The following is a 21,769-nucleotide window of genomic DNA, read 5'->3' as shown; positions in this document are numbered from 1 at the left end:
ACTCGCGATCATGTGCCAAAGTACCTTTGTACCTTTTACTAGAGCGTGGCTAGCCCGTATTACAGCCCAGGCGCCTACTTGAGGAATCCAGACAACCTCAACTATTTAGCTACTTGTTCCAATTGCACAGGTTTCGGATGCGTAAGCCACAGCACAAGTCTCGGTCACAGCCGTTGGACTATCTCCCGAGATCGGGTCCTCCCAGCGCACAGATTCTTCCTAGACACCACAGTACATGTGCCGTGCCACGACACGTCAAGTGCCCATCGCGACTAAGGCATCGTCTCAAGGCGTCGGGAATAACTCGGCCAAAGCTGACGATGAGACATCAGACATCTTCATATCGAAGTAGGAGCATGTGCGTGACGTCATCAACCTCTGATGGCATCTTTACGTGCGATGCTCCAAACAGTGGAGTCTAGAGAAACCGCAAGATAAAAGATGAACACGACCAGAACCATGCTTTCTCACAGTAACAAAGAACTTCCTACAAACAGTAGCAGATAATGACATCTGACGACAAAATGCACGCCATCGCAGTCACTGAATATGGGCCCATTACAAACCTGCAATCCATTTCCGTCCCCAAACCTCCCTCTCCCCAAGGCCACGACATCCTCGTCCGCCTCCGCGCCTGCTCCGTCAACCCCGTCGACACAAAAGTCCGCGCCGGCACCTACGACGACTACCCAGACTACTTTTCACGCACGCCTGCACTCCCGCAAATCCTCGGTTTCGACGGCGCTGGCATAATCGAAAGCGTTGGATCTTCCGTTCAGAATTTCAAACCCGGCGACGAAGTCTACTACGCCGGTTCCCCAATCCGTCAAGGCAGCAATGCAGAGTACCAATTAGTCGATTCGCGAGCCGTGGCGCTCAAGCCAAAGAGTTTGGATTGGGGAGAAGCTGCTGCTATGCCGTTGACGTGGATAACAGCTTACGAGGCGCTAGTCGAGCGGATGGAGATACAAAAGGGTGAAAAAGCGGGTATCTTGATCATCAACGGCGCGGGAGGTGTTGGCAGTGTAGCGAGCCAGATTGCGCGTCGGGTGCTCGATTTACCCGTTGTAGTCACCACGGCGTCTAGAGAAGAGACAGTCGCTTTCTCAAAAGATGTAGGAAGGGCTACGCATACGATAAACCACCACAACGACCTCGCGGAAGAAGTTAAGAAGCTGAAGCTGGATGTACCCATCAAATACATCTTCATTACGCACACCCCCACATCCGGCTACCTCGCACCCGCCGCCAAGATCTGCGCCCCCTTCGGAAAGGTTTGCTCTATTGTCCAAGACAAAGAGATGCCGATGTACGGCACGGAGTTCATGGCAAAGAGTCTGACGTTTGTGTGGGCATTGCTGGGCACGAAACCGTATTATGGTGTTGATGTGGAGAGTCATGGGCGGATACTGGAGGAATTGGCGGGGTTGCTGGATCAGGGGACGGTGAAGTGTCATTGTAGGCGGAGGTTGAGGATGGATGAGCAGGGGCTGAGAGAGGCGCATGGGATTATTGAGGGTGGGAAGAGTGTGGGGAAGGTCGTGTTGGAGTTTTGAGTAGGGAGTGGTGTGATATCTACAGGCGTTATCATAGATCCACCAGGAGATGATCTTTTGCTTTACCTAGGTATCGTTGGAATCGTAGACATCTCGGCTCGCTATGGGTGGGTGAGGGAAGAGTTGGAAAAGAGCATGTTGTAATTCTGATTGACGGATGGAGATAAAGAAAGAAGATTTGGAGAGTGCGAGCAGGCAAGTCATACTATGTTTCGCGTGCTACGAGGTAGTCTGGTCTCACGTAGACCAGTGGCTTCCTAGTTCTCGTGGTACAGGCGCCTCGTAGTATGAGGCGAGCTACTCATAATCTGCGAAGTTGTGAGGTGTGATAGTACTAGGAAGTTCCTAGTAGCTACAGTTGAGGACCGGGCACACGGAGACGTTGAAGTGGAGAGCTCGAACGATGCGCAGGCGCGGTCGGCCATGGGCACACCCGATTCAAAAGACGTCATGTAGACCGGATGTGTCGTGGCTATTACTACCGGAGCGGCGAGACGGTGTGGTCACGTTTTGTCAAACATAGGCGGGATAATCTGTAGATGGATTAGTCCACGCCAATGCAAGTCGTAATCGTTGCGCACTTACAGTGATCATGTGGAAGCCCGGCCTACCCCACGCGGAGGTAAGCCGGGGAGCTAGTATTGCGAGACAGCTCTGAATGGCGAGCGCAGCAGATGCTGGACTTCTTGGACCATACCCTTCTGTTCTCCCTGGTGCTTACGAAAGCATGTTTAACAAATCAAGCGGCTTGTATGCCACTTCCGCCTAGGAACTACTCGTCGTCCATATCGTCTCCGTCGCGTCCAGGACTCCTGCTCCTGGCTCTTCCGGCCCCGCGTCCGCTTTGGCGCCTGTCGTGGTCGCGCGCCCGTCCTTTGCTGGCTGGCGGTGGTCGTACAAAGGCGAAGTCGACGGTAACCTTCTGCTCGAGGAATTCTTCGCCGTTGGCGCCCTTGACAGCGGCGTTCGCTTCTTCCAGAGTAGCATACTCGATGAGCACGTAGCCCTGTGTGATGTCAGTCCCCCATCGCTCTTTCCTTCCTCGTCACAACCACCAATTTCAGGCGCGTACCTTGACGTAACCCGTCCTCCTGTCCAAGTTCATGTGCAGGTTCTTGATGGTACCAAACTCGCCGAACATGTCCTGAAGATCCTCCTCGGTACATTCCTCGTGCACATTGGTGACAATGATGATCCAGCCCTCGATGGAGCGCACAGCTGTCGCGCCTGCCTGGGTGCGCGCGTCGTTGCTGTCGGTGGTCGGCTTGGCGTCAGTCGCGACGTCGGGCTGGTCAATGTCCATGGTTTCTGTGGTGTCGGCCATGGTCGCAGAATGTAATTGGTCGGTGGGTGGTGTAGACTGGATATCGTGGTGAGGGCGTTGTTGAGCTCTCGGCGTCGCCAAATGTTTCCGTAGTCGAGGCGGTTCGCGCTAGTGGAAGAGCGGCTCCATCCCAACTTACGCGACCCAGGTTCGCTCTCTCTCTCAACGCGCCTGCCCTGTGTCTGGCCCCAAGTCCGACGCTTACGTGCAGTGCCTGTTTCCTGCATACATCATGGCTGACGACCCCACCCCTCACGGCACAGTCGGAAAGAAGCAGATAAAAGGGCCACCGTCCAGCCATTCTTCCCTAGCAGTGAGCTAGGTCCAGCTACACCCCCGCCGACGTCACTCAATTGTTATATGACACGCCCTTGACCCGCGCCTTTCATCATGCTCCAGTTTCTCGACAATCTCGTAAACTACGCCGATCCGACGCTCCCGTCCTTCTCCTCCCTCACATACTTGTACATTATCATTCTAGGCTGCTCGCTTTTGATATCTTTCCGTTCGCGACAAGAAGAGGAGAACCTCAACTAACATCATGTCCAAATTCACAAATGTATGTCCCGTTCTTCATGTGATTCCCAGCAAAACTGATTTTGTTAGATCGCCATGATCGGATGCGGAAGCATGGGCGGTGGAATGGCCCTGCTTTTCGCCGAGGACGGTGTCAATGTTTCGCTTTCAGACCCTTCAGAGCAGGCAATGGATGCAGTCATTGCGAAGGCTGAGAAGCAAGGCTACAACGGAAAAGTTCAGAAATTCAAAGGTAAGCGAGACCCTTAAATGCTGATACACTTCAAGACTAATTCAGTAACAGACTACGATTCCCTCTGTAAATCACTCTCCACACCACGCTTACTCGTCTTCTCTCTTCCGCATGGCGGCGTCGGCGACAAGGTCCTCGAGGGTCTGGAACCATATCTAGCCCGCGACGATATCATCTTAGACTGCGGAAACGAACACTTCCAGAATACCGAGCGGCGACAGGAGAAGTGCAAGGGCACTGGCATCCGATATATTGGCTGCGGTGTCAGTGGCGGATACCAGGCAGCGAGAGCCGGACCTTCCATGTGTCCTGGCGGTGACATCTCTGCGCTCAAAGAAGTCCTTCCTTTGCTGGAGAAGGTCGCAGCCAAAGACAAGAACGAGAAACCTTGCGTGGGTGTCATCGGCAAGGGTGGAGCAGGACATTACGTGAAGATGATGCACAACGGTATCGAGCATGGTATGATGAGCGCTATCTGTGAGGCCTGGGGCATCATGCGAAAGATGGGCATGGACTATGAGGAGATTGGCGATGTCCTCTCTCAGTGGAACTCAGACGGCGAGCTGGTATGTTCACAACTCAAGATATTATGGATTTACTGAACTGACTTGCGAATAGCGCGGTACTTTCCTCGTTTCCATTGGCGCAGATCTATCCCACAAACGCGACTCAAGCGATAAGCCCAACCAAGCAAACCAGAAAGATACCCAATTACCTCCTCTTGTCATTTCGGAAGTCCTCGACAAGGTGGTTCAGGATGTTACTGGCGAGGAGGGTACTGGTGTCTGGAGCAACACTGAAGCTATCGAGCGTCACGTCCCAGCCTTCACTCTCAACATTTCACATGCGTTCCGCCTCGCATCCGCTTTCCGCGGTGATCGTGAACAAGCCAGCAAAGCCGCCGACGGAGGGTTCCCTCCTAGTCAACTGAACATTACGGACAAGAAGGCTTTTCTCGAAGATCTCAGGAAGGCAACATATGCATCATGCCTCGCGAGCTACATCCAAGGCATGAATGTCATTGCGAAAGCAGACCAAGAGAACAAATGGGAAATCGACTACTCGCAAGTTTGGCAGATCTGGCGCGGTGGATGTATTATCCAAGCAGACTACATCTCCGATGAGATCCTCGCGCCGGTCCTCAAGTCCAACCCCTCCCCAGAAAACCTGAACCTCAATTTCTCGTCTCGGGTGGCCAAAGATGTGAAGAATTGCTTCCCCGCACTTCGTCGCATAGTCGCCAAGGCTGTAGAAACCGACCAAGTCGTACCGGCCATTAGTGCTACCCTGGAGTACTTCAAGGTTGCCAGTGGTACCGACCTGCCCACGTCATTCTACGAAGCCGAGCTTGACTACTTTGGTAGCCACATGTTCGACAAGAAGGGTGATACAGACGCGAACGTCAAGAAGCCAATGGAGGGCAAGCACCACTTTGAGTGGAAGCCGGCAACGAGCCAAAAAGAGGTATACGGCAAGAATTACAAGATCTAAAGCAGTCGGTTTGGACACATTTCTACTTCATGATTGTTAAATAGCGTAGTTTTCATAGCAATAGCAAAGCAGTTTATTCCAAATTCCTACAGTTCTCTATAAGAGATGGAAGGCAGCACCGTAAAGGTGTGTGGTTGCCAATGCAACAGTTCGACAATGCGAAATCCGTATCGTGACAAAAGGGGGCATCCTGTCCTAAATCGAAATGACGTTATTTCCGCCACTTGTACGAGCTCCACCACACTCACTCCGCTTCCACTACCCGGCATGACGTACCCTCTCCAAAACACCATACTTTTCGTACAACAATTCGGAACCTACGGCTCGACCATCCTCGTATCCCGCTCAAAATAGCGACCAGGTCAAAGAGATCGGCAGTTTACTCACCGCCCGAGTGGTCGCCGTGGCTGCGCCGGGAGATCTGCACGAGCCCATGACCAGGATAATTCGCACAACAATCTTCCGACACCAGAGCTTTTGTGGAGAAAGGTGACGCTGCATGGTATGATGCGATATGAGATGGTGGGAGCTTTTCAGTAGTATCGGTCCGCTTTCGGTAGATGCTTTGCTATTATAAGTAGCGGAGAGGGAGGAGGTATATAACCCATCTCACATCACCACAGCAAGCCTAGCCAAACCCAAATATTTAATACCTCCTCGACGAACATCACGCATCACCAAAATACGACAGCAACCCAATAAACCACCAAAATGCGTTTCTCCACCCTCACAACAGCCCTCACATCCCTCTCCCTCGCCTCCGGCCGCCTCATCGGCATCGCCGCGCCATCCACCCTCGCCCCCAACAGCACCTTCACGCTCACCCTCCTCTCAGAAGGCTACATCCAGTCCGTCGCCGACGTCGCCGTCGCATGGGGCTTCTCGCTCGCCCCCGGCTACCCAGGCACGCTCGGTTCCTTCACACAATCCGCATACCTCGGTCCTGAGAAGAGCAACCAGGGGCAGGAAAACGTTACTATTACCGCGACGGTACCGGCAGGATTGGCTATGGAGGCGTATCAGGGGAAAGATATTCTGTTGAATGCGGGGATTTACTCGTTGTATGGGGCTAGTGGGGGTGCGACGGTTACGGGGTTTAATGTTACGGTTAGGATTGGGGAGAGCACGGGGGGTGAGGTTGTGGAGAGTGAGGGGCAGGGGTGGATTCAGAATACTGTGGCGTAGGGTCGTTGGAAAGGGTGAAGAGAGATGCGGAAGTCGAGTGTGTTTATATGGGCATAGTTAGCGGTTGATGGGTCTATAGTTTGAATCACACTATCTTAATGGGCTTCAGCATAACGTGCAGCTTGCATCTCGTGGGTTTACGGGGGTCGGCTGATGTTTGCAAAGAATTGATATGATTTGTTGATGGTGATGGACCGAAGCTGACGTGACCTAAAGGCTAGGCCTCAAGGTCATGTATAGCAAGACAGTGTAAAGCTATCAAGTTGAACAGCGAGGCCCTTTGAGGCTTAGCGCAGCTCCATGTGTTCCTTCTGGTTCTCGAACTCTACGTCTCGTTAGTGGGTGGATCAGACAAATTCGTGTAGTTTCGAAAACTTACCCTCTAGCCAATCAACGACAAAGTTCTTCAAGAACTGCTGAGCGTAGACGACCTGCGGTGGTGGCAGATCAGGAGTAGTCTGGTTCTCAAAGATACCGTTCTCCTCCCAGTGGTGCACACCGTGGCTGATCAGATGCCATGGGCGCTCCGTTGTGCTGTTCCTGCTATCGGGGTACCACAGTGGCGTAGCAGGCCTCCATGGATCCGCGTTACCTCCGAGGTGGGCGAGACGCTCGTAGTCGATGTCGTAGCCTCCGTACTTGTTGACACGCTCAATCTCCGGAGGGTGGTTGATGCCGAATTGTGCGCGGCAGAAGAAGGTCAGGTACTCTACATCGAGGGTACGTGAGATGAGGGGCATGATATCAGCAGGCGTGTTTCCGGTTTGGATGTAACCCCACTCCGTGCAGACTTGGTAGCTCCAGCTCACGGCGCCGTAGTCTTCGATAGAAGTGTACTGCTGGAGCGCAGTAACGTTGAGCTGGGTGAAGTACGAGTCCTGAGTCCTATTCGAACGGCGCCATCCAGAGAGAGCTGTGCTGTTGAGCCAAGCAATAGCGTTGAGAGTGATGTTCTGCACGGCGGTATCGTTGGTGTAGCCGGCCGCTGAAACGAGTTCCGCAACAGCTGGGCGTAGGTTCTCGCCTGCAGGCTCTTCTGCGGTAATGTTCTGGCAGTAGTTGAACCAAGAGGGCGAGTTCTCCTCAGGGTCCCAGTTGGTGCTTTGCAGGCCGTAGACACCAGTAATCTGGCCAGCGAAATCACGGTTGTCGGTAACACCACCCATGCCAAAGACGTCCTTGAGTGCCTGAACCTTGGAGGTGTCGTTCTGGCGGATAAGAATTCCATCAACAACATCAATCAGAAGCTGTGTGTTCTTCATGCAGTCTGGAGGACCGTATAGCCTAGCTGGCTCAAAGTACTGCCAGTAGTCGTAGATCGCAACAGTTACACCAGAAGAAGAGATTGCGCCCCAGAAAGTCTCTGGGTATACAACTCGCAAGAACGCAGCTTGAGCTCCAGCGTACGATCCACCGTAAACGACCCATGGGGTGTTGGGCGCAGTCAAATCCGCATCGATGCCCTCGAATTGCACATTCCGGGCAAAGTAATCAACCTCGGCAAGCGCTTGCTCGGTCGACAAGAACCGCATGTTCGGTGTCGTCAGATCGGGAACCGGGAAAGATTTGCCATAGTAACGGTGCTCAAGAATGACACCGAGACCGTTGGTAGCCTTGATGACCTGGTGGACAATTCCCTTCTGGAGGAAGGTGAGACGACCCTCTCCATCGGTTTCTCCGCCAAGAAGAACAAAGACCGGTCCGCCAGGCTTGTAGTACGTGTCGTCAAACCAGTACCTCAAGTTGAAAGAATCGTTGCTGTGAGGCTCGTACCGTGTCTCGTTGTGGAAGAAGTCGACTGGCACTGAGATGTTGTACTCCGGGTATAGCAACGTGGGATCGGTGTCTTCGCGCTTGGTCAGGCTGCGACGCGTCCGTGCAGCTTGCACCTGATATCGGGTCAGCTTCATTTGCTTACCACCAATTCATCTCCGAGGTATGGGATATCCGTCGCATGTTGATGTTCCATCCGAAAAGGCCCTATCGGTCTTTTCACACCTCTCATGCATGTTGCAGAAAGGCATGAAGCAATTGAATGCAGAGAAAGACACCGTCGCTACATCGATGCAATAAACAGAAGAAAGAGTGCTTACCTGCTCTTCCCTCTCCACCGCATTTCTGGGCGAAAGCTTGAGCGCAGAAGCAGCCTGGAGGCCACCTAGGATCGCTGCGACAGCAATTGAGAAACGCATGGTACCGGTAGGACGATGCGTAGTCGCTGGCAACGGCGCACGTCAGGCAGCGCTCGCCTATATATCTGCCCCAACACGAGAGAACAGAGTTATGACGCCGGTGATAGCTACCCGGCCATTTCATTATCATCTATGCGAGGGACAACCATGTTTAGGGAAGGTGGATAAAGTAGTGCGCCCGTGCTAGTGCAAGTACGATGCTCGAACAAGCAGGAGATACGGTGATCGGCAGCTGCTGGGCCGTTGGCAGTGGCGGACAGCAAGCTTTTTTGGCTCGGGTGCTTGGTGGGAGGCCTGGTAGCGTCATGTAGGATGCGACTGACTGCCTTACGTGCTGTAATGCGCGCTCGAAGCTGTGTTGTGTGCTGAGCATGACGCGGTCAAGCCTTGCTAGGATGTATCGTGATGTCGCGAGGTTGGCGATGCGGCCCCGCCTCGTCACCAGCCGAAGTCTCCTCAGAGGCCAATCGGCTGTACTAGAACCCTATTTCCTGCACCATGACAATGGTTTCGGGCGCGCAATTTGCTTTTGAACTTTGCACATTGTTCACCATGGTCGTCTTTCGTCGTGCGACAGCATCTGTATTATTGCAATACGTGCGACCGGTCGCCCGTTGGAAGCCAGAATTTGGCACAGAGGTTGCTCATCAAATTGGATGCATATCATTCCAGTGTAACGAACTATTCGACATCACATACCCGCCTGAGAGCTAAGCGACGCGACCCTCCTACTTTGTAACCTCCTCAATGTGCGACACAGACCCGTCCTTCTCTCCACGCGCGATACCCTGCTCCTTGACGTCCATCAACGCAGCTTCGCCAACATCAACAGCATCGTCGCCATCGAAGAACTTGGCGATTTCCTCCATCGGCGTGTACCTGGTTTCCACAATGCAGAAGTAGATGACGCCGATCTCAAAAGCGAGGAAGACGCAGTAGCAGATGTAGTACTTCCACGCGAGCGCATCGAGCGCAATGCCGTTGACGAACTGGTTGAAGAAGAGAGCTGCTGTAACGCAGAAGTTGAGCCATGTGAATCCCTTGGCACGAAGACCATATGGCAGGATCTCAGTAGTGTATCCTGCCATGATACCGGACTTGATATCGTAGAAGATACCGTAAAAGAACTGCATGTCAAGGTCAGCATAGCGTTCTCGGTCGGCCCAAGGGTCGAAGAGTAGCACGGAAAACTTACAATACTGACGATGAACCCTTTGCCGAGAGGGGCCCGAGGCTCGATGTCGTACCGGGCAGAGATGATGGTGAAGATGTTGAACATCACGAATGTTCCGATCGTGGAGATAAGATAGATCGGACGTCGACCGAGTTTGTCAACCAAGAAGGCAAAGAGGAAGTTCTCGCAGAGCGCCAAGGTCTTCATGCCGCCATTGATTCCAAGTTGCGTCTGGGGATCTGTGAGGCCAACGTTGTCCATGACATACTTTAGGTAATACGAGATCAGACCGTTGCCACTCCATTGACTGAAGAAACCAATAGCAGTGATGATAATGATCCTCTTGCGGTTGCCTTTGGTCTTCAGGAAGTCCGACCAGCTGGTTCGGTTGTGCTCCCTGTCTAAGGCAATGGCAGCGCGCACTTCGGCGTACTCAAGCTGAACAAACTCGTCATCAGCGTTACCTTCGCCGTGCCAGCGGGCGAACATGGCGAGGGCTTCTTCATGGCGGTCTTTGTTGCACAGCCAACGTGGAGACTCGGGCATGAAGAAAATGAAACCGAGGATGATAAGGGAGCAGATCGACTGCAGAAGAGATGGGAGTCGCCATGACCAGTCGCTCTGTAAAGTGTTAGACGATTTATTTGTGAAGGAGAGGCAGAGAGACAGTAGAATGCACAAGGGTGAGATGTTAACGTACCTTTAGCTGGAGTGTTCCGTATGTCACCCAGGATGCGATGAAGGCGCCAGAGTGGTAGCTCGCACCAGAAAGTGTGACTAGGATCGCACGATCCTGTGGATGAGCAATCTCTGCGATCAGCAACGGCGCGGATCCAAGAACGATGGTGTCTCCGAAACCCAAGATGAGTCTGGCAGCAATGAACATGCCGATGTTCTGCGCTCCAGTCTGGATGGCAACGGCGATCAACATGATAACGCAGCCAATCGCCACACCAATCTTCCTGCCCTTCCAATCAATGAGGTAGGGGGTGAAGAAGAGACCGATGAGTGAGCCGAGGGACATGGATGAGTTGAAGAAGCCGAGCATAGCCCCGCGAGGCTCGCCGAAGTAGTCTTGCCAGTAAGTCAGAGACTGAAGACCATTCATCATGGATCCGTCGAAGCCATTGGCGGTGTTGGTTAAGATGAGAACGACAATGTAGATGTAGAGTCTGCGGAGGTTGGCTCGCTTCCACCATGCGACTCTTGGATAGGCACGGCCAGCGAAGAAGAAGTGCCCTTTCGGCGGTTTGAGGGGCACAGCGCTCTGCGTGGTCTTGGGTGGGCGGAAGGATACCATCTTGAAAGGTAGAAGTTGCTCTTGTGAAGGAAGATAGTGGAGCTGCCGCTGCGAGAAAAAGACGTGAGCTGCATGGGTCACTGTTGCATATATACCCTCGACACCCGCCACGTACAGTATCTTCGATACATGCCATCCCAGCTACTCAGATCTCACCCATCTTCCCGGACACGCTTCAATAGCCAAAATTGGGTTCGGGATGAAGCCAAGCAGGGTGAATGCGCATATTTGCCTTACCTTGTCCCGCAGTCAAGCACTCATTTCTCGTTTTGTTTTGTTATGCCTCGCGCCACCAAGGCGCTGCGGTCTTGATAGTTCTAGGCATCGTGGAATGAGGCCGAAGTGAACCAGTCTGGAGGCATGCCACTAAGCCCTTAGTCGAATGCGGGGAAACCAACTAGTCGTGCGAGCAACCCCATGGGGTTGTACCGGCTAAAGATGAACCTTATCAGGCCTTTTGAATGAGTTTGGACGTGAGACAGTGAGTATTGCCGCCCTGTATTGCCGGTGTCTTGTTGCCAATGCTCGGAATGTGGGGCTGTTCTCGGTCGCTATACCTAATGCAGTTAGTGCACGGTGTTCTGATTGGATCCTCATCTCAGATCAGATGACAGCCCAGCAAACTCCCAGACACTTCGTGGCTTGCGCGACTACCAGCGCTACCAAGAGCGCGTCTAGACACCACAGCTTCGGGAATTGCCACACCTTACACTCGAGTTTCATTTGTCCCGGGGTCGTTCCTTCCACCTGGGTCCTGGACCCTTTCACTGCGACATGTCGATCATGTTCACGACACACTGATGAGTCTTCAAGCACACAAACCCCCCTAGAGATGTCGAACGTACCTCGGCAAGTAAACATTTCTACCAAAGCTTATACCTACCACTAGATACCTTCGTAGAAGAAAATCCGCATTCCAAGGCTTGTTACATGCACTCTTGGACGGAAGCGTGACATGTTACCGACAAGAGATGGCGCAGTAGGGCCAAGGATCATTCACGCGACCATCGTGCGCATTTACCCGGTGGGCATAATATCGTTGTGCCAACCGTACGACTACCAGCACGTTATACGCCTTCGCGCGCACCAAGAATAGTCTATGATCCTTTTTCCTGGGTAGATAACTTAGTTCGTATCTCAGATCATAATCTGTAGCAGCGCCACCACCAACATGGAAGAGACTCCGGCAACCAACCCTATCATTGGAGGCTTTGCTCCAGACCCCTCGCTGGTCCTCGTCGATGGCACATACTTCCTCGTGAACTCAACGTTCCATTTGTTCCCTGGTCTGCCAATCTATACATCACAGGATCTCATTCACTGGCACCAGATCGGCAATGCTATCAACCGACGTGAACAGCTGAGCTTTTCCAAGTCCGCTACCTTGATCCACGGTCTGGACAATGAGGACCACCTTTACGCAACAGGCGGTCTCTACGCGCCAACTATACGGTTCCACGATGGCACTTTCTACATTGTGTGCACGAATGTGGTGAACGATGGAGAAGAGGGCAAGGAGAGTACGCTGCAGAACTTCATCATCTCCACCACAGACATCCACGCCAGTAAATGGAGTGACCCTATCTACTTCGACTTCTACGGCATCGACCCCAGCCTGTTCTTCGACCCCAACACAGGGAAGGCGTATCTCTGCGGTTCTAAGTCTCCAGGTCCGGAAACCAAGATCACGCTTTTCGAGATTGACGTCAAGACAGGGAAGAAGTTGAGCGAGGAGAAGCAACTATGGCATGGCACCGGTGGTATCTACCCTGAGGGCCCACACATATACTTCCGAAATGGGTTCTACTACTTAATGATTGCGGAGGGAGGTACGCATGAGGGGCACAGCGTGAGCATGGCGCGAAGCAAGAATCTCGAAGGCCCGTGGGAGGCGTCGCCCAAGAACCCCATATTGAGCGCTGCTGAAACTGATGAGTACATACAAGCCACTGGCCATTGCGAGGCCTTCGAAGACAAAGAAGGGCAATGGTGGGGTGTTTGTCTTGGGATCAGAATGGGCGCACCCAATCTATACGGGCTCGGACGCGAAACATTCCTTACAAGAGGGAAGTGGAGTGATGATGGCTGGCTCAGTTTCGATCGCGCGAAGATGAACATCGAGAACTTGGGTGTTGTACCGGATCCATCGAGAAGACTTACTGCCGCGCCTGGCGTTGACTTCCTCTACATCCACGACCCCGAGCTGTCGCGCTACAAGATCAGCGAGCGGCAGATCACGCTCACCGCTTCTCCGGAAGGTCTGAAGTCTGCCAATGCATCACCATCATTCGTCGGTAAACGTCAACGTCAGCTGAAGGGAAGAAGCAGTGTCACCCTTTTACCTCCCGGATCCAGCTCTACATCGACCAGTGCAGGACTGGCGGTATACAAAGACGAACATCGCTTCCTCTCGTTATCATACATGACCTCGAACAATGGCCCCTCCCCTACCGTTCGTCTCCACGTCTTCAACAAGGCAAAAAGCATCGATCGTCAAGAGAGCGCCAACCTAGACACCGCACCCCAGACTCTGCAGCTCACATTCGAGTACACAGAGACCTCGTACGCGCTATCATACCGCGCCGACAGTGGAGAGGTCAAAGAGTTTGCCCAAGTACCCACAATAGACCTGAGCGACAAAGATTTCGTAGGACCGATTATCGGTATATTCGCGGAGGGGAGTGGGGAGGTCGTATTTCAAGATTTCGTGATAGACAGCGCATCATCGCAGCGGGCCGTTTGAAATGTGGGTGGCGAACCTATAAACCGTGCGTGATGCGCGAACTGCTGATGGGTCTTGATTGTCGGTGAGAACTCCGCGCGAATTGATCTACACATCGTGCATTATCGTGGGCGAGACCCCGCGATCAGCATGGGGGCGCGGAAAGAGACGAACGATGCGACGCCCGCGGGATGTTCACGGTATGACATACTGTCTTAGCTACCTATCAAGCGATGTTCACGACTTTTGGTTTCGTCTCTTGCATTACTGGACTTCATATCATTATATTGTACATGTGCTGCAATCTGGGTTGCCGCTGGATGGTCCCATTCTCCTTGCGCGGTGGATTTGCCAGGTCCTAAAACCTTTTTCTCTGCAACATCTTTCGACGTGGCCCTGGGCAGCTGCGCAGTGGCTATCACCGACGTTGCGACGGGCGAGTGTGTTGGCCGCTATAGGGCATACCGCTGAGTCTTTTGGGTCCACGCTGAGTCTTTCACATTCTCGCGTCGGAGACCCAACAGCCTATCTTGATACGGGTATGGCAATGCTGAGTCGACTCTATACTTAGGTTCGGGTAATCTTGAAATCCTTGGATATCTGTATCGCGTCGAAAGGCAGTGGCTCTGGTGCGGTGAGTTTTCGTTCCGAGCTGGCATCGTCGCCTGTGACGGTTATGTTTGTTTGATCCTTGTCGTGCTGCATCTGATTAGTCTTGTATTCTGTGTCGCAAGACATTGAACCAGACTTACCAACTCCATCCACTGGGTGTAGTGCCCAGGCCTTGGTTGCTGGTGCGAACCCAGTCCACCAGTGTTCGACCGCTTGATCGCACTGAGGTTGTGGCTTCCTGATTGGCTCTTGTACGTTTTGCGCCACTGGAGGTAGAAGGGTCGCAACATGGGAATGTTGATACAGAGACCAGCAAGCATGAGCTCGACGGTGCAAAGCATGAATGTGGTACCCGATGTACCAGTGAGGTTGTTAATGAGATCTGCAAACTATCAGTCGTGTTTCTCCTTCTCGTCAGATCGAGAGTACTTACCGACGGTGAAGATGAGAACGAAACGCGCAATACTGATAACCACGCAAGCGAGACCTAGACCGAAACAAGCCAACACGGCGAACTTTTCCGTCTTTCGCATCTGTAACTGCCATACACAATGGATTGGGATGACTACGATCATGAGATCGGTCGCCATGTTTGTCAGAATCAGACACTTGAGCAACAAGATCTGATCCATGCAGTGTCCAACTCGTTGAAGGGTCCATTGTTGGGAGATGGGGTCGCAGAGGAAGATAAAGACGAAGTTGAAGATGACAGCCCATGCAATGACTATACCGGCAGTAATGTAGACTGCAAGGCGCAGTTGCAGTTGGAAGACGCGGTGGTAGAGGGCTAGTTGAGATAGCTTGAGAGCCGCAAGACACCAGATGTAGATCAAAGTGAAGGAAAAGGTTATCTGCATGACGACCGGGAGGTTGTTCATCACTATTAGGTGGTTAGTTCAACATCTCCACCGGATGTAATAGCCGCCAGAGCAGACTTACGCTTGGGAAATTTGTCAGAGGTAGGATCTAGGTCGTAACCAACGCCAATCGTGAAGACTGCTTGGATGTTAATATGAGTTCTGCCTATCCACGAGGTTGATGCATACCGTAGGCATTCAGGCCGATAGTACTTGTCGACAAGAGCAGCGCAACACCGGCGAAGATGTCATCCAGTGCGAGTCCAGGTCCACGCATGCGTCCATAGAATCGAAGGGCAACAGTTGAGGCGAAGAGCAGCCACAGACATGACATCGCTATCATGGAGTCGCGGCCGCTCCGGGCCATCGCTATATCGATTGTTTCCACCATCCTGACCTGCGGAGGCAAGACCCCGATCCAAAGCTATCACTCGAAGTCCGGAGAGATGCAAAGTAATGAACGGAGTACTAAAAGAGTGGGTCCTGTCGTGAGAACTGGAGAAAAGGAAAGAACGAAGAGATGAAGTCGGGGCGATGAGTCGGGGCAAGAGTGTATTGTTAAAACCTGATCCATGTCTCCCGTCTCCTGTCTTCGTCAAAACTGTTTTGGCTTTCGTAATGATGGCATACCCGTTGGGTTAGCGGGCCTAGCCCGGCGGACCGAAAACAGTTCCTTGCCTGTCAACGTTCAACAGTGGAGATCGTAAGGATCATTACCACAAACGTTGGCCGAACACCTGAACTATTCCCTGCGGATGTGCGTTCGCGTTCCCCGGATACGCATGCAGCAATGTTGACCTACGCGAGATGACGATCGTAATGAAGCGCCATCAATCTCGAGCAATCATGCAGCGTGAGTCGTAACGAAGATACTGACTTGAGGCTTGAAAAGATTTGGTAACGTGCCGGCGGAGAGTCGCCGACGGTGAAACAGTCTAGGCCAGGTATTGACCCACCGCGCCAAGGGCCACTGCCGGGCGCCTCATCCGCTTGCCGTTATGACAGGCGGCACGCCGCAACTTTCCGACTCGAGGGTCATTGGCTGCATGAATAAGCAGGGGATAAGCAGGAGACCTCATGTTCGGCTCCACACGTGCTGTCAGGGTTCATGACTTGCCTGTCTCGTATTCTGCCTGAGGCAGGAGGCCTGGCGACCAAATTCTCGAAAACAGATAGAAGAATGCAGGATCCCCGATCTTTTCGACAGCCCTATCCCAGATCTTCGGGTACCTAGACCTAAATGCGCCATCTGTGCGCATATATCGGCGAAGTTGTCCCCTTCTTATTCTCATGGGTCTGATAGTGAAGAATTTTGAGTCCCAAACCAGCTTAACTAAAAGAGACAGTATTCCCGCTGTGGACAGCGCGCATCCCCACTTGAGCGTGATAACTTCCTTTCCACGTGGCGCTATGATCCTCCAGGGTCTTGGAGCACCAATGGTCGATCGCTGAATGAAAACCTAGTGGAGTCGATACGGGGCATCTTCGGCGCTGCACATGCGATGCTCGTTTTATCGCCAGGTGCGGATGCACTGCAAAACCCAGCGATTGGAAGTAGAAGGGATCGACCCTGTTGAGCTATCAGTCGCCTAGAGACACCATTGCGGTATATACCATTGCCCTCGCTGAAACATCGCCATGCAATCACGTTCTCCCCTTTGTGCAGTTGTGCCTCGCCAAACTGCCAAACCTCCCCAACATGGACGACCATTCGGGCCTTTCCCAGGGCTCCAAGTCAGTTTTCTCTGTCGCGATGGTGGCTTGGCTCGTCCTACTCTGGGTCGGCTATAGAATTGCCATTGCATTATACAACATTTCGCCCTTCCATCCACTCGCCAAGTTCCCTGGCCCGAAGATCGCAGCTGCCACCTACCTGTACGAAGCGTACCACGACTGGTGGCTCGGAGGACGCTATGGAAAAGTCATCGCCCGCATGCATGAGCAATATGGACCCATCGTACGCATAAACCCAGACGAACTACACTGCTCCGACCCTGCCTTCACGGATGAGATCTATGCCGGTCCTGGACGTCCACGCGACAAGTGGCAGCATCAATTGAACACTGGAGGAGCCGGACCTGTTTCGGTAACTGGATTTTCGACTGTCGACCATGACCTCCACCGTGCCCGCAAGGCTCCATTGAGCAAGTTCTTTTCGCGCCAACAGATGTTGAAGCTCGAAGGCGAAGTGCATGAATTTGCCGTAATGACGGCGGACAAGATGCTCACTTATGCCGGCAAGACCGCTTTCGATGTCAAGGAAGCGTTCAACTGCTATACTGCCGATGTCATCTCTCAGTACGCATTCGGTGAGCCCATGGGCTTTGTTGCACAGGAAGGTTGGGAGCCGAACTTCGCAACCTGGGTCAAGTCGTTTTTCAAGAGTGCGTATATGATGCGTCACAACGCGTTGGGCCGAAAGATGGCTCAGGTCCTGCCATTCATGGCCGATTACCTCGGTGAAGATATCAAGGCTGTCATGCGTGTCATGAACGTGACCATTCCTCAGTACATTGGCCAGGCTTTGAAGAACCCCGAGAATGGACGTGTCTTCGCTGAGGTCATGGGCAAGAACAAGACCATGTCAGAGGAGGAGAAGTTCCGCTACAACGGTGAAGGCTTCAACTTCCTGCTTGCGGGCACCGAAACTACTGCTGTAAGTACCCGATAAATGCCATTGTCAAAGAGCCAGAGCTAACAGCAACCGCAGGCTATTCTTACTGTTTTTACATACTGGAATCTCGCAAAGCCGGAGATTTACCAGAGACTGATGGCTGATCTCGCTACTGCTGGTATCAACACACAGACTGTGAAGTGGGTTGAGCTGGAGAAGGTGCCTTACTTCTGGGCTGTTCTGCAAGAGTGTTTGCGTATGATGCCCGGCGTGTCTCATCGATCTGCCAGAATCGCGCGCCAGGAGGACCTGCACTATGTATCCGCTGATGGCAAGTCTGACTGGGTGATTCCAAGGGGTACACCTATCGGTATGACATCCATGATCAACCACTGGAACAGGGAGCTTTTCCCCGACCCTGACGAGTTCCTTCCCGAGCGTTGGCTGTTGGAAGATGGATCGCAAAACTATGCGCTCCAGAAGAAGCTCATTGCGTTCGGAAAGGGAAGCCGCAGCTGTATTGGTGAGCAACTGGCGTACTGTGAGCTGTACATTATGGGCGCGTACATGTGCCTCAATGTTCTTCCGAGGGCGAAGCTTGTGGACACCGTGAAGGAGGACATTTCGTACGACCACGACTTGATTGTTGCGCAAACGACCAAGGGTTCCATCTCGGTGAAGATCGCGATCGAGTAGGTCGGCCACTGCGAAGATGAGGATGTTGGAAGTAGATAGGAGACTAGAAGTAATACCCGTTCAATCGTCACTACATGCGATGGGCCGAGCCGAGCTGACGCGTGATGTGTCCGCGCCGCGCGCGTTAGTGTTGGTAGCACAAGCTGACGCGTGTCGGAAGCTCCGAACCTTGGAAGGCCACTTCCGAAGCTTGGCAAAAGGCGATTCGTGATTCCGCTCCGTCATCAACAGGCTGACTCAGTAGCTCGACACGGTCTCATGTCGAGTGCGCCGTCCGCGCGCCAGTTGCCGCTGTAGTCTGTGTCTGCAGCCTTCATCTGATACATGTCTCCGAGTACGATTGCGCCTTTCAAAGTCGTGAAGCTGGTGGTGCCACTGATATTCGATATCGCTGCCGACATCGCGCGTTTGGGATGAAAGTCACACCACTCGCGTGTTGCTGACACTCTCAGTGATTGCGGTCACGATAAGACTTCTTCAACTACCCAGTACCCTTGCGCAGTAGCTGCCTAACCAATGCTGCAGCAGCCTGTATGCTGCCAGCTGCCGTATAGCCGAGTGCGATCGTTGTCTCTCGACAAGCGACAACCATTACCCACAGTGCAAGCGAGCGCCCCTGCCTGTATGTCGCTCCATGGACAATAAGCTGGTAGTTCGCAGCATAGGTAAGGGGCGGTCTAGATGCCTAGGCGTTCAGTGTGTATCTGAACGGTGAGGAGCGCACATGATCGGTCCAAGTTCCCAAGGTTGGGTTCCGTCTACATGATCCTAAATTCGCAGATGTGGTACACGCCTCGCCTATACCGAGGTATACTCGCATCCCACGCGCCCCACACGTGGGGAGAAGCGTAGCATACTGCTTTACCTTACCTACGTGTCACCAGCACGAAGCGCCCTTCGTTCGGCATTACCACCTCTTGAGAGTACGGATTGAACATGTTCGTGGCATCATCCATCGTGCTTCCGTTCAAAAATTCTCAACGGTGAGCGTGACTTTGCTGCACAGTCGATGAGCCATTTTCGCACGGACTACCCCAACTCCGGCAACGCTATATCTCTCGACAAGTCTGACCCCATAGACCCTAAGACCAATCACGGCCGAGTTTCAGGGGATGCCTGGAATTTAACCATGCTGAATCTTCCATTGCGTTACGTGGAACTGCGTGAAGTGGTTGGCGATGGTTTCCTTGGACATTAGTCCGGAGGAGCTCGCAGACATGCCTTGGGAAGACGAAAGCACCCCACTAGCGGATTTCGGTGCGCGTTGCTCCGTTCAGCAATCCTAGTAGTGCCATTGGGTAATCGGCAACTGACATTGACAACGCCCTCGAGTTCCACGGGTGGAGCGGACACATGTGAAGCATTTGCCAAGCATCGTGCTTTTTGAATAAGCTTTCACGCACTTGCTTGTTGGGTTGTAGCTTGCCGTGGCATATGTACAACATGGCACATGCTCTACTATACGGGACGTTCTATCCGCCATCTTCTGTCGTCTTCTTCGCAACAATCATTCCGCACCTGTTAACCTATTCTGTCTGGCGGTTCCTGTTCCGACGGCGCTTCCAAACTTCTCACTGTCATCTAGCGCTCGGAGACACCGCTTTTTGATGGCAGTCGCCTTCGCTCCACCGCGCACACTGCACTTTGAGCCTTGTAGACAGTTTTCAGTGGGTGACATGTGAAAGGGCAAGAGCGACACGCGGCACTCGCCCCTCGTCGCACAGTCGGCAGCATTGATCTGCAATGATCCGGATATCACCATGGAGCTTCAACCTACCATAAATCCAAGTCCATCGGAGAGGCTAGCATATGACGTGTTGTGCGGCATTTTAGTCAAAGACGGGCGGTTTCGAGAAGAGTGACATTTACACAGCCCCATTCTTGGCAGGTCGAAATCCAGACGGTGGTCGCCGCTAACTACACGGCCAGCGGACCTCAAAATGCTCGCGCACTCTCTTTGACCCACGAAATTGCATCTTTTAGGGTCTCGCATCCCTCGAGTCTCAATGGTTCAGGATGTCTTCTCGCTGCACAACATCGTCGGCCGCGACGAGACAGCATTTCCGTTTTCCATCAAGGACTACCAGAAATATGTATTTGGCGACGACCGACTAGCGCATCGCTTGGGCACGGACCTAGCTCGAGCCTTCATTCCCACCATCTCGAACCCTACAGACGACTTCGCAGTTGCCGTGCTATCCGAAAATGTCCCCACGGCCACGCACAGCCTGCGCAACCACTTTGTGGCTTACCTCAACCGGCATCTGATAGCGAATAACGCAACCCCGGCCCTCAAAATCGACTTTCACGATGCGGGGGTGAACGCACATGCGCGGAACGGTCCGGATTGCAAGAAAAAGGGCTCATATCACATCGATGTGGAACGCCTGGGGAGCAGGACTCTGATAGTACTGGCTGAGATCCGAACGAGCCAAGACCGCGAAGACCGGATACGATCGTCGTTCGGAGAGCGTGGCATAACGACTGTCTTCGCCTATCTTGCATCCCTGAGCGGCTCCGCAACAACTGCAGCCATCTCGTCCTTCTTGTCCCAAGTCGTCAGTCCATCTATGAGAGACATCGAGGAAATTGCGCATGCCACGAAATTCGTCATGAATGAATGCTTTGTTCAATTCGTGCTGGGGAGGGAGTACGCAGAGTTCTGCAAATTCATAAGACGACAAGACGACTACTTCGCGAGGGAGTTGTTAGATCACGCTATCGGTGGTCACTACTACAACCATGAGGATTACGAACATAATGTACAGTTTCTGATATGGGAGACCGAGGCGCGGGAAAGCGTTTAACGACGGGATTGTGTGCGGTAGCACGGTAATGGCGAACGGTGACGGACTTGACGAGCGACCGCGATGATAGCGTTTTCTCGACCACTTTTGTACATCCTCTTATATACCCAAACTGGTCACTGTCATCAATTCTTGCAACTCCAGGTCCGATTTTCGCAGTCGTAACTGCTCTCCGATTGTCATCCCATGTGCACACATTCAACAAACTCACCATTGAACAACCCATCCATGCATGCATCTTTCTAGATCATGAGGAGTACTTCTTTCAGCCATTGTCGTAAGTCTGCATTGTCGTATGCGGCCTTTCATATCGGGACGTTGAGTGCAATTCTTTGTCCGCTTTCTGCTCCACTACAAACATCACAAGCACACCCACTCCAGGCTACACACAGCTAAAACAACTTCTCTAATCTGCCGAAGTATAGCACGACGTCTGCGACGAATCTAGAATCATGCCGTTACAATCGCAT

General features: G+C 52.8%; 10 protein-coding genes across 10 annotated transcripts; 6 read left to right on the top strand and 4 right to left on the bottom strand.

The window, feature by feature from the left end:
• Positions 1 to 506: 506 nt before the first annotated feature.
• On the top strand, positions 507 to 1,556 carry J4E92_001243 (uncharacterized protein; the record flags this gene model as incomplete). The annotated part of the gene is made up of 1 exon (XM_051492656.1): positions 507 to 1,556. One exon carries the CDS (start codon positions 507 to 509, stop codon positions 1,554 to 1,556), a length of 1,050 nt encoding a protein of 349 aa, XP_051358168.1.
• A 772-nt stretch (positions 1,557 to 2,328) lies between these two features.
• Positions 2,329 to 2,880, bottom strand: RBM8A (RNA-binding protein 8A; the record flags this gene model as incomplete). Its single annotated transcript, XM_051492655.1, has 2 exons — positions 2,329 to 2,562; positions 2,629 to 2,880. The coding sequence occupies 2 exons, from the start codon at positions 2,878 to 2,880 to the stop codon at positions 2,329 to 2,331; spliced, it is 486 nt and encodes a 161-aa protein (XP_051358167.1).
• A 541-nt stretch (positions 2,881 to 3,421) lies between these two features.
• On the top strand, positions 3,422 to 5,140 carry J4E92_001241 (uncharacterized protein; the record flags this gene model as incomplete). The annotated part of the gene is made up of 4 exons (XM_051492654.1): positions 3,422 to 3,439; positions 3,487 to 3,649; positions 3,701 to 4,215; positions 4,268 to 5,140. The coding sequence occupies 4 exons, from the start codon at positions 3,422 to 3,424 to the stop codon at positions 5,138 to 5,140; spliced, it is 1,569 nt and encodes a 522-aa protein (XP_051358166.1).
• A 711-nt stretch (positions 5,141 to 5,851) lies between these two features.
• On the top strand, positions 5,852 to 6,325 carry J4E92_001240 (uncharacterized protein; the record flags this gene model as incomplete). Its single annotated transcript, XM_051492653.1, has 1 exon — positions 5,852 to 6,325. One exon carries the CDS (start codon positions 5,852 to 5,854, stop codon positions 6,323 to 6,325), a length of 474 nt encoding a protein of 157 aa, XP_051358165.1.
• Positions 6,326 to 6,612: 287 nt separating this feature from the next.
• Positions 6,613 to 8,517, bottom strand: J4E92_001239 (uncharacterized protein; the record flags this gene model as incomplete). Its single annotated transcript, XM_051492652.1, has 3 exons — positions 6,613 to 6,650; positions 6,705 to 8,214; positions 8,419 to 8,517. The coding sequence occupies 3 exons, from the start codon at positions 8,515 to 8,517 to the stop codon at positions 6,613 to 6,615; spliced, it is 1,647 nt and encodes a 548-aa protein (XP_051358164.1).
• Positions 8,518 to 9,245: 728 nt separating this feature from the next.
• On the bottom strand, positions 9,246 to 10,991 carry J4E92_001238 (uncharacterized protein; the record flags this gene model as incomplete). Its single annotated transcript, XM_051492651.1, has 3 exons — positions 9,246 to 9,644; positions 9,713 to 10,312; positions 10,392 to 10,991. The coding sequence occupies 3 exons, from the start codon at positions 10,989 to 10,991 to the stop codon at positions 9,246 to 9,248; spliced, it is 1,599 nt and encodes a 532-aa protein (XP_051358163.1).
• A 1,171-nt stretch (positions 10,992 to 12,162) lies between these two features.
• Positions 12,163 to 13,734, top strand: J4E92_001237 (uncharacterized protein; the record flags this gene model as incomplete). The annotated part of the gene is made up of 1 exon (XM_051492650.1): positions 12,163 to 13,734. The coding sequence occupies one exon, from the start codon at positions 12,163 to 12,165 to the stop codon at positions 13,732 to 13,734; it is 1,572 nt and encodes a 523-aa protein (XP_051358162.1).
• A 546-nt stretch (positions 13,735 to 14,280) lies between these two features.
• Positions 14,281 to 15,459, bottom strand: J4E92_001236 (uncharacterized protein; the record flags this gene model as incomplete). The annotated part of the gene is made up of 5 exons (XM_051492649.1): positions 14,281 to 14,412; positions 14,466 to 14,707; positions 14,759 to 15,205; positions 15,265 to 15,324; positions 15,372 to 15,459. 5 exons carry the CDS (start codon positions 15,457 to 15,459, stop codon positions 14,281 to 14,283), a joined length of 969 nt encoding a protein of 322 aa, XP_051358161.1.
• A 1,422-nt stretch (positions 15,460 to 16,881) lies between these two features.
• Positions 16,882 to 18,492, top strand: J4E92_001235 (uncharacterized protein; the record flags this gene model as incomplete). Its single annotated transcript, XM_051492648.1, has 2 exons — positions 16,882 to 17,838; positions 17,893 to 18,492. 2 exons carry the CDS (start codon positions 16,882 to 16,884, stop codon positions 18,490 to 18,492), a joined length of 1,557 nt encoding a protein of 518 aa, XP_051358160.1.
• Positions 18,493 to 20,498: 2,006 nt separating this feature from the next.
• On the top strand, positions 20,499 to 21,299 carry J4E92_001234 (uncharacterized protein; the record flags this gene model as incomplete). Its single annotated transcript, XM_051492647.1, has 1 exon — positions 20,499 to 21,299. One exon carries the CDS (start codon positions 20,499 to 20,501, stop codon positions 21,297 to 21,299), a length of 801 nt encoding a protein of 266 aa, XP_051358159.1.
• Between the last annotated feature and the right edge of the window lie 470 nt (positions 21,300 to 21,769).

The sequence above is a fragment of the Alternaria infectoria genome, assembly GCF_024043175.1.
Source record: "Alternaria infectoria strain BMP 0036 chromosome Unknown scaffold_1, whole genome shotgun sequence".
Lineage (NCBI taxonomy): Eukaryota > Fungi > Ascomycota > Dothideomycetes > Pleosporales > Pleosporaceae > Alternaria > Alternaria infectoria.
The sequence above is the reverse complement of the archived record's forward strand: the minus strand, read 5'-3'. Positions and strand labels throughout refer to the sequence as shown.